The 11960-nt window shown below is 42.6% G+C and overlaps 2 protein-coding genes across 2 annotated transcripts in view; both read left to right on the top strand.

Annotated features, from left to right (window-relative positions):
• Positions 1–7610: 7610 nt before the first annotated feature.
• On the top strand, positions 7611–9892 carry LOC117535549 (keratin-associated protein 5-5-like). The gene is made up of 3 exons (XM_034200062.1): positions 7611–7641; positions 8449–8495; positions 8633–9892. The coding sequence occupies exons 1-3, from the start codon at positions 7611–7613 to the stop codon at positions 9890–9892; spliced, it is 1338 nt and encodes a 445-aa protein (XP_034055953.1).
• LOC117535548 (keratin-associated protein 10-4-like) overlaps positions 9892–11960 on the top strand; it is a 2531-nt gene continuing 462 nt past the window's right edge. The window contains exons 1-4 of the mRNA XM_034200061.1: positions 9892–9923; positions 9985–10884; positions 10976–11118; positions 11164–11919. Coding sequence (XP_034055952.1) covers positions 9892–9923; positions 9985–10884; positions 10976–11118; positions 11164–11919 — 1831 coding nt within the window. The remainder of the gene's footprint in view (positions 9924–9984; positions 10885–10975; positions 11119–11163; positions 11920–11960) is intronic.

The raw sequence follows: 11960 nt of genomic DNA, 5'->3' as shown, positions 1-11960 counted from the left end.
GACACAACATGACTACAAAGAGACACTAAAGGACTACAAAGAGACACTAAAGGACTACAAAGAGACACCAAAGGACTACAAAGAGACACAAAACGACTACAAAGAGACACTAAAGGACTACAAAGAGACACAAAACGACTACAAAGAGACACCAAAGGACTGCAAAGAGACACTAAAGGACTACAAAGAGACACTAAAGGACTGCAAAGAGACACAAAAGGACTACAAAGAGACACAAAACGACTACAAAGAGACACCAAAGGACTGCAAAGAGACACAAAAGGACTACAAAGAGACACCAAAGGACTGCAAAGAGACACTAAAGGACTACAAAGAGACACTAAAGGACTGCAAAGAGACACAAAAGGACTACAAAGAGACACAAAACGACTACAAAGAGACACCAAAGGACTGCAAAGAGACACAAAAGGACTACAAAGAGACACTAAAGGACTGCAAAGAGACACAAAACGACTACAAAGAGACACAAAACGACTACAAAGAGACACAAAACGACTACAAAGAGACACCAAAGGACTACAAAGAGACACAAAAGGACTACAAAGAGACACAAAACGACTACAAAGAGACACCAAAGGACTACAAAGAGACACAAAACGACTACGAAGAGACACAAAACGACTGCAAAGAGACACAAAAGGACTACAAAGAGACACTAAAGGACTGCAAAGAGACACAAAACGACTACAAAGAGACACAAAACGACTACAAAGAGACACCAAAGGACTACAAAGAGACACAAAAGGACTACGAAGAGACACAAAACGACTACAAAGAGACACTAAAGGACTACAAAGAGACACAAAAGGACTACAAAGAGACACTAAATGAATTCAAAGAGACACTAAAGGACTACAAAGAGACACCAAAGGACTACAAAGAGACACTAAAGGACTACAAAGAGAAACTAAAGGACTACAAAGAGACACAAAACGACTACAAAGAGACACCAAAGGACTGCAAAGAGACACAAAACGACTACAAAGAGACACTAAAGGACTACAAAGAGACACAAAACGACTGCAAAGAGACACAAAACGACTACAAAGAGACACAAAACGACTACAAAGAGACACTAAAGGACTACAAAGAGACACTAAAGGACTACAAAGAGACACAAAAGGACTACGAAGAGACACAAAAGGACTACAAAGAGACACTAAATGAATTCGAAGAGACACTAAAGGACTACAAAGACACCAAAGGACTACAAAGAGACACCAAAGGACTACAAAGAGACACTAAAGGACTACAAAGAGACACAAAAGGACTACAAAGAGACACTAAAACGACTACAAAGAGACACAAAACGACTACAAAGAGACACTAAAGGACTACAAAGAGACACTAAACGACTACAAAGAGACACAAAACGACTGCAAAGAGACACAAAACGACTACAAAGAGACACTAAAGGACTACAAAGAGACACAAAAGGACTACGAAGAGACACAAAAGGACTACAAAGAGACACTAAATGAATTCGAAGAGACACTAAAGGACTACAAAGACACCAAAGGACTACAAAGAGACACCAAAGGACTACAAAGAGACACTAAAGGACTACAAAGAGACACAAAAGGACTACAAAGAGACACTAAAGGACTACAAAGAGACACTAAAGGACTACAAAGAGACACAAAACGACTACAAAGAGACACAAAACGACTACAAAGAGACACTAAAGGACTACAAAGAGACACCAAAGGACTACAAAGGGACACAACACTGACTACAAAGAGACACTAAAGGACTACAAAGAGACACTAAAGGACTACAAAGAGACACCAAAGGACTACAAAGAGACACTAAACGACTACAAAGAGACACTAAAGGACTACAAAGAGACCAAAACGGACTACAAAGAGACACCAAAACGGACTTACAAAGAGACACTAAAGGACTACAAAGAGACACTAAAGGACTGCAAAGAGACACTAAAGGACTACAAAGAGACACAAAACGACTACAAAGAGACACCAAAGGACGAACAAAGAGATACTACAGGACTACAAAGAGATACTACATGACTACAAAGAGATACTACATGACTACAAAGAGATACACAACGACTACAAAGAGATACACAACGACTACAAGAGATACACAACGACTACAAAGAGATACACAAGGACTACAAAGAGACACCAAACGACTACAAAGAGACACCAAAGGACTACAAAGAGACACAAAACGACTACAAAGAGACACTAAAGGACTACAAAGAGACACAAAAGGACTACAAAGAGACACTAAATGAATTCAAAGAGACACTAAAGGACTACAAAGAGACACCAAAGGACTACAAAGACACTAAAGGACTACAAAGAGAAACTAAAGGACTACAAAGAGACACAAAACGACTACAAAGAGACACCAAAGGACTGCAAAGAGACACAAAACGACTACAAAGAGACACTAAAGGACTACAAAGAGACACAAAACGACTGCAAAGAGACACAAAACGACTACAAAGAGACACAAAACGACTGCAAAGAGACACAAAACGACTACAAAGAGACACTAAAGGACTACAAAGAGACACAAAAGGACTACGAAGAGACACAAAAGGACTACAAAGAGACACTAAATGAATTCGAAGAGACACTAAAGGACTACAAAGAGACACCAAAGGACTACAAAGAGACACTAAAGGACTACAAAGAGACACAAAAGGACTACGAAGAGACACAAAAGGACTACAAAGAGACACTAAATGAATTCAAAGAGACACTAAAGGACTACAAAGAGACACCAAAGGACTACAAAGAGACACTAAATGAATTCAAAGAGACACTAAAGGACTACAAAGACACACAAAACGACTACAAGGAGACACCAAATGACTACAAAGAGACACTAAAGGACTACAAAGAGACACTAAATTAATTAAAAGAGACACTAAAGGACTACAAAGAGACACTAAAGGACTACAAAGAGACACATAATGACTACAAAGAGACACTAAATGAATTCCAAGAGACACTAAAGGACTACAAAGAGACACTAAAGGACTACAAAGAGACACTAAAGGACTACAAAGAGACACTAAATGAATTCCAAGAGACACTAAAGGACTACAAAGAGACACCAAAGGACTGCAAATAGACACTAAAGGACTACAAAGAGACACAAAACGACTACAAAGAGACACAAAAGGACTACGAAGAGACACAAAATGAATTCAAAGAGACACCAAAGGACTACAAAGAGACACAAAAGGACTACAAATAGACACTAAATGAATTCAAAGAGACACTAAAGGACTACAAAGAGACACCAAAGGACTACAAAGAGACACAAAACGACTACAAAGAGACACCAAAGGACTACAAAGAGACACTAAAGGACTACAAAGAGACACTAAATGAATTCAAAGAGACACTAAAGGACTACAAAGACACACAAAACGACTACAAAGAGACACCAAAGGACTACAAAGAGACACAAAAAGGACTACAAATAGACACTAAATGAATTCAAAGAGACACTAAAGGACTACAAAGAGACACCAAAGGACTGCAAAGAGACACAAAACGACTACAAAGAGACACTAAAGGACTACGAAGAGACACTAAAGGACTACAAAGAGACACTAAATGAATTCAAAGGGACACTAAAGGACTACAAAGAGACACTAAAGGACTACAAAGAGACACTAAAGGACTACAAAGAGACACAAAACGACTACAAAGAGACACCAAAGGACTACAAAGAGACAATAAATGAATTCAAAGAGACACTAAATGAATTCCAAGAGACACTAAATGAATTCCAAGAGACACTAAAGGACTGCAAAGAGACACAAAACGACTACAAAGAGACACAAAAGGACTACGAAGAGACACAAAAGGACTACAAATAGACACTAAATGAATTCAAAGAGACACTAAAGGACTACAAAGAGACACAAAAGGACTACAAAGAGACACAAAATGACTACAAAGAGACACCAAAGGACTGCAAAGAGACACAAAACGACTACGAAGAGACACAAAATGACTACAAAGAAACACAAAACGACTACAAAGAGACACAAAAGGACTACAAAGAGACACAAAAGGACTACAAAGAGACACAAAACGACTACAAAGAGACACAAAAGGACTACAAAGAGACACAAAACGACTACAAAGATACACCAAAGGACTACAAAGAGACACAAAAGGATTACAAATAGACACTAAATGAATCCAAAGAGACACTAAAGGACTACAAAGATACACCAAAGGACTACAAAGAGACACTAAAGGACTACAAAGAGACAATAAATGAATTCAAAGAGACACTAAATGAATTCAAAGAGACACTAAATGAATTCCAAGAGACACTAAAGGACTACAAAGACACACACAACGACTACAAAGAGACACTAAAGGACTACAAAGAGACACTAAAGGACTACAAAGAGACACCAAAGGACTACAAAGAGACACTAAATTAATTCAAAGAGACACTAAAGGACTACAAAGAGACACTAAAGGACTACAAAGAGACACTAAAGGACTACAAAGAGACACCAAAGGACTACAAAGAGACACTAAATTAATTCAAAGAGACACTAAAGGACTACAAAGAGACACTAAATGACTACAAAGAGACACAAAACGACTACAAAGAGACACTAAAGGACTACAAAGAGACAATAAATGAATTCAAAGAGACACTAAATGAATTCAAAGAGACACTAAATGAATTCCAAGAGACACTAAAGGACTACAAAGACACACACAACGACTACAAAGAGACACTAAAGGACTACAAAGAGACACCAAAGGACTACAAAGAGACACTAAATTAATTCAAAGAGACACTAAAGGACTACAAAGAGACACTAAAGGACTACAAAGAGACACCAAAGGACTACAAAGAGACACTAAATTAATTCAAAGAGACACTAAAGGACTACAAAGAGACACCAAAGGACTACAAAGAGACAATAAATGAATTCAAAGAGACACTAAATGAATTCCAAGAGACACTAAATGAATTCCAAGAGACACTAAAGGACTGCAAAGAGACACAAAACGACTACAAAGAGACACAAAAGGACTACGAAGAGACACAAAAGGACTACAAATAGACACTAAATGAATTCAAAGAGACACTAAAGGACTACAAAGAGACACAAAAGGACTACAAAGAGACACAAAACGACTACAAAGAGACACCAAAGGACTGCAAAGAGACACAAAACGACTACGAAGAGACACAAAATGACTACAAAGAGACACAAAAGGACTACAAAGAGACACAAAAGGACTACAAAGAGACACAAAACGACTACAAAGAGACACAAAAGGACTACAAAGAGACACAAAACGACTACAAAGATACACCAAAGGACTACAAAGAGACACAAAAGGATTACAAATAGACACTAAATGAATCCAAAGAGACACTAAAGGACTACAAAGATACACCAAAGGACTACAAAGAGACACTAAAGGACTACAAAGAGACAATAAATGAATTCAAAGAGACACTAAATGAATTCAAAGAGACACTAAATGAATTCCAAGAGACACTAAAGGACTACAAAGACACACACAACGACTACAAAGAGACACTAAAGGACTACAAAGAGACACTAAAGGACTACAAAGAGACACCAAAGGACTACAAAGAGACACTAAATTAATTCAAAGAGACACTAAAGGACTACAAAGAGACACTAAAGGACTACAAAGAGACACTAAAGGACTACAAAGAGACACCAAAGGACTACAAAGAGACACTAAATTAATTCAAAGAGACACTAAAGGACTACAAAGAGACACTAAATGACTACAAAGAGACACAAAACGACTACAAAGAGACACTAAAGGACTACAAAGAGACAATAAATGAATTCAAAGAGACACTAAATGAATTCAAAGAGACACTAAATGAATTCCAAGAGACACTAAAGGACTACAAAGACACACACAACGACTACAAAGAGACACTAAAGGACTACAAAGAGACACCAAAGGACTACAAAGAGACACTAAATTAATTCAAAGAGACACTAAAGGACTACAAAGAGACACTAAAGGACTACAAAGAGACACTAAAGGACTACAAAGAGACACCAAAGGACTACAAAGAGACACTAAATTAATTCAAAGAGACACTAAAGGACTACAAAGAGACACTAAAGGACTACAAAGAGACACAAAACGACTACAAAGAGACACTAAAGGACTACAAAGAGACACTAAAGGACTACAAAGAGACACTAAATTAATTCAAAGAGACACTAAAGGACTACAAAGAGACACTAAAGGACTACAAAGAGACACCAAAGGACTACAAAGAGACACTAAATTAATTCAGACACTAAAGGACTACAAAGAGACACTAAAGGACTACAAAGAGACACTAAATTAATTCAAAGAGACACTAAATTAATTCAAAGAGACACTAAATGACTACAAAGAGACACAAAAGGACTATAAAGAGACACTAAAGGACTACAAAGAGACACTAAATGAATTCAGAGACACTAAAGGACTACAAAGAGACACTAAAGGACTACAAAGAGACACACAAGGACTACAAAGAGACACTAAATGAATTCAGAGACACTAAAGGACTACAAAGAGACACTAAAGGACTACAAAGAGACACTAAATGAATTCAAAGAGACACTAAAGGACTACAAAGAGACACCAAAGGACTACAAAGAGACACTAAAGGACTACAAAGAGACACTAAATGAATTCAGAGACACCAAAGGACTACAAAGACACACAAAACGACTACAAAGAGACACAAAACGACTACAAAGAGACACTAAAGGACTACAAAGAGACACTAAAGGACTACAAAGAGACACTAAAGGACTACAAAGACACAAAACGACTACAAAGAGACACTAAAGGACTACAAAGAGACACTAAAGGACTACAAATACACAAAACGACTACAAAGAGACACCAAAGGACTACAAAGAGACACTAAAGGACTACAAAGACACAAAACGACTACAAAGAGACACTAAATGAATTCAAAGAGACACTAAAGGACTACAAAGAGACACTAAATGAATTCAAAGAGACACCAAAGGACTACAAAGAGACACCAAAGGACTACAAAGAGACACCAAAGGACTACAAAGAGACACTAAAGGACTACAAAGATACACTAAAGGACTACAAAGAGACACTAAAGGACTACAAAGAGACACTAAAGGACTACAAAGAGACACTAAAGGACTACAAAGAGACACTAAAGGACTACAAAGAGACACTAAAGGACTACAAAGAGACACTAAAGGACTACAAAGAGACACTAAAGGACTACAAAGAGACACTAAAGGACTACAAAGAGACACTAAAGGACTACAAAGAGACACTAAAGGACTACAAAGAGACACTAAAGGACTACAAATAGACACCAAAGGACTACAAAGAGACACAAAGGTACACCAAAGGACTACAAATGGATACAAAGAGACAAACAATGAGGACACGGAGGCGTGGACTTGTTGTTCTACTTCTCACGATTTGCATTCTCCGCAGCTTCAACACAATTAATCTTCCTGTGTGTGTGTAATACAGGCTTACTGACTGTGTGTGTTCTCCACACAGTGTGACAGTATCACAATGAGGCACGCCCTGCTCCTCCTACTGGCAGGTAAGTGGTACTGCTGCACCTTAACAATAAATACAGTACATTTAGTAGTATTTAATACCTTTAGTTACTTTACAGATCTGGATTAATGATGTGACAATCATTAAATCAAGCTTTAGTTCCACCTGGAGTAAATTCACAAGCTACCCTGCATTATACAAAGTCATTCAAACTAGCTGCACCTTTACCAGCTTCGAGAACACTTTCATGATCAATCATTATAAAACATATCATATATTATTCTGAAATGGGCCAATCTGCACAATGACTTTTACTGTCGCTACTTTCACTATATTTTGATGAGAATACTTTTCTATTTTTACTTGAGGAACATTTTGAATGCTGGACTTTTACTTTAACAGAGTATTCCTACTCTGCATACTTCTACTTTTACTCAAGTACAATATCTGAGTACTTCTACTTTTACTCAATTACAAGATCGCAGTACTTCTACTTTTACTCAAGTACAAGATCTGAGTACTTCTACTTTTACTCAAGTACTAGATTGCAGTACTTCTCCCAACTCTGTGACAAACACATAATAAAATCAAATGAAAAACACAAGATCATTTAAAAAATAAAAAAAAATCAATTCAATAGTTATGTTCATGTATTCATACATATAATACAAATAAATGATAAAAAATAAGTATAAATAACCAACATTAGCATAAGTTACTTCTATTTAAATCAGTTCAGCGCAGAATTTGCTTATTTTAGGTTCATAGCGGTAATTAAACCAGAATATTAGACCGACAGTAGCTTCTTGGAATCAGCTCTAATCCATATTTTCCTCTAATTTCAATTTAGTTGCTGCCAGCCAGGTGGACCTTTCTCTGTCTGCCACCACGCAATCTGTGACAAACAATGCTGCACCGACAACTGCTGCACGAACTGATAAACCAAATACTTTTGCACCAACTGATGCGCCCACAGACGCACCAACTTTTGCACCCACTAACTTACCAACTAATCCATCAACTGGGTCCCCAAGTGCTGCTCCAACAACTGCAGCTCCAACAATTGCAGCTCCAACAATTGCAGCCCCAACTACTGCAGCCCCAACTACAGCTGCTCCCACAACTGTGGCCCCAACTACTGCTGCTCCAACAACTGCGGCCCCAACTACTGCAGCCCCAACTACAGCTGCTCCCACAACTGTGGCCCCAACTACAGCTGCTCCCACTACAGCTGCTCCAACAACTGCAGCCCCAACTGCTGCAGCCCCAACTACAGCTGCTCCCACAACTGTGGCCCCAACTACAGCTGCTCCCACTATAGCTGCTCCAACAACTGCAGCCCCAACTACTGCTGCTCCAACTACAGCTGCTCCAACTACTGCTGCCCCAACTACTGCCGCTCCAACAACTGCTGCCCCAACTACAGCTGCTCCAACTACTGCTGCTCCAACTACTGCTGCTCCAACTACAGCTGCTCCAACTACTGCCGCTCCAACTACTGCAGCCCCAACTACTGCTGCTCAAACTACTGCTGCTCCCAGTACAGCAGCCCCAACAACTACATTCTCAACTACTGCCGCTCCAACTACAGCCGCTCCAACAACTGCTGCTCCAACTACTGCCGCTCCAACTACTGCCGCTCCAACTACAGCTGCTTCCAATACAACCGCTCAGACAACTGCAGTCCCAACTACTGCAGCCCAAACTACAACTGCTCCAACTACTGCTGCTCCAACAACTGCAGCCCCAACTCCAGTTGCTCCTACAACTGCTGCTCCAACAACTGTGGCCCCAACTACTGCTGCTCCAATTACAGCTGCTCCCACAACTGTGGCCCCAACTACTGCTGCTCTCACAACAGCCGCCCCAACTACTGCTGCTCGAACTACAGCTGCTCCCACAACTGTGGCCCCAACTACAACTGCTCCCACAACTGTGGCCCCAACTACTGCTACTCCAACTACTGCAGCCCAAACTACAGCCGCTCCAACAACTGCACCCCCAACTACAGTTGCTCCTACAACTGCTGCTCCAACAACTGTGGCCCCAACTACAGCTGCTCCCACTACAGCCGCTCCAACAACTGCACCCCCAACTACTGCTGCTCCAACTACTGCTGCTCCAACTACAGCTGCTCCAACTACTGCAGCCCCAACTACTGCTGCTCCAACTACTGCTGCTCCAACTACAGCTGCTCCAACTACTGCTGCTCCAACTACAGCTGCTCCAACAACTGCAGCCCCAACTACTGCTGCTCCAACAACTGCTGCCCCAACTACAGCTGCTCCAACTAATGCAGACCCAACAACTGCAGCCCCAACTCCAGTTGCTCCTACAACTGCTGCTCCAACAACTGTGGCCCCAACTACTGCCGCTCCAACTACAGCTGCTTCCACTACAGCCGCTCAGACAACTGCAGTCCCAACTACTACTGCCCCAACTACAGCTGCTCCCACAACTGTGGCCCCAACTACTGCTGCTCCAACAACAACCGCCCCAACTACTGCTACTCCAACTACTGCAGCCCAAACTACAGCTGCTCCCACTACAGCTGCTCCCACTACAGTTGCTTCTACAACTGCTGCTCCAACAACTGTGGCCCCAACTACTGCCGTTCCCACTACAGCCTCTCCAACTACTGCTGCCCCTACAACTTCTGCTCCAGCAACTGCAGCCCCAACTACAGCTGCTTCCACTACAGCCGCTCAGACAACTGCAGCCCCAACTACTGCAGCTCAAACTACAGCTGCTCCCACAACTGTGGCCCCAACTACTACTGCTCCAACTACAGCTGCTCCCACAACAGCCGCCCCAACTACAGCTGCTTCCACTACAGCCGCTCAGACAACTGCAGCCCCAACTACTGCAGCTCAAACTACAGCTGCTCCCACAACTGTGGCCCCAACTACAGCTGCTCCCACTACAGCTGCTCCAACAACTGCAGCCCCAACTACAGTTGCTCCTACAACTGCTGCTCCCACAACAGCCGCCCCAACTACTGCTGCTCCAACTACTGCATCCCAAACTACAGCTGCTCCAACTACTACTGCTCCAACTACAGCTGTTCCCACAACTGTGGCCCCAACTACTGCTGCTCCAACTACTGCAGCCCAAACTACAGCTGCTCCAGCAACCATGGCCCCAACTACTGCAGCCCAAACTACAGCTGCTCCAACAACTGCTGTCCCCAACTACTGCTGCTTCCACAACAGCCACCCCAACTACTGCAGATCGAACTACAGCTGCTCCCACAACTGTGGCCCCAACTACTGCTGCTCACACAACTGTAGCCCCAACTACTGCTGCTACCACAACAGCCGCCCCAACTACTGCCGCTCCAGCAACTGAAGCCCCAACTACAGCTGCTTCCGCTACAGCCGCTCAGACAACTGCAGCCCCAACTACTACTGCCCCAACTACAGCTGCTCCCACAACTGTGGCCCCAACTACTGCTGCTCACACAACAGCAGCCCCAACTACTGCTGCTACCACAACAGCCGCCCCAACTACTGCCGCTCCAGCAACTGAAGCCCCAACTACAGCTGCTTCCGCTACAGCCGCTCAGACAACTGCAGCCCCAACTACTACTGCCCCAACTACAGCTGCTCCCACAACAGCCGCCCCAACTACTGCTACTCCAACTACTGCAGCCCAAACTACAGCTGCTCCAACTACTGCTGCTCCCACTACAGCTGCTCCCACTACAGCCGCTCCAACAACTGCAGCCCCAACTACAGTTGCTCCTACAACTGCTGCTCCCACAACTGTGGCCCCAACTACTACTGCTCCAACTACAGCTGCTCCCACAACTGTGGCCCCAACTACTGCTGCTCCCACAACAGCCGCCCCAACTACTGCTACTCCAACTACTGCAGCCCAAACTACAGCTGCTCCAACTACAGCTGCTCCCACTACAGCCGCTCCAACAACTGCAGCCCCAACTACAGTTGCTCCTACAACTGCTGCTCCCACAACAGCCGCCCCAACTACTGCCGCTCCAACAACTGCCGTTCCCACAACAGCCTCTCCAACTACTGCTGCCCTTACAACTTCTGCTCCAGCAACTGCAGCCCCAACTACAGCTGCTTCCACTACAGCCGCTCAGACAACTGCAGTCCCAACTACTACTGCTCCAACTACAGCTGCTCCCACAACTGTGGCCCCAACTACTGCTGCTCCCACAACAGCCGCCCCAACTACAGCTGCTCCAACTACTGCTGCTCCCACTACAGCCGCTCCAACAACTGCAGTCCCAACTACAGTTGCTCCTACAACTGCTGCTCCAACAACTTTGGCCCCAATTACAGCTGCTCCCACAACTGTGACCCCAACTACTACTGCTCCAACTACAGCTGCTCCCAC

This window comes from Gymnodraco acuticeps, unplaced genomic scaffold (genome assembly GCF_902827175.1).
Source record: "Gymnodraco acuticeps unplaced genomic scaffold, fGymAcu1.1, whole genome shotgun sequence".
Lineage (NCBI taxonomy): Eukaryota > Metazoa > Chordata > Actinopteri > Perciformes > Bathydraconidae > Gymnodraco > Gymnodraco acuticeps.
Note: the sequence above shows the minus strand (reverse complement) of the source record. Positions and strands in the feature narration are given on the sequence as shown.

What these genes read in the sequence shown, in the direction of transcription:
- LOC117535549 (XM_034200062.1), top strand. Translation starts at nt 7,611, where the DNA reads ATGAGGCACGCCCTGCTCCTCCTACTGGCAG. An exon ending in CCTGCTCCTCCTACTGGCAG is followed by an intron (nt 7,642 to 8,448) that starts GTAAGTGGTACT and finishes ATTTCAATTTAG; the next exon opens with TTGCTGCCAGCCAGGTGGAC. An exon ending in TGTCTGCCACCACGCAATCT is followed by an intron (nt 8,496 to 8,632) that starts GTGACAAACAAT and finishes TGGGTCCCCAAG; the next exon opens with TGCTGCTCCAACAACTGCAG.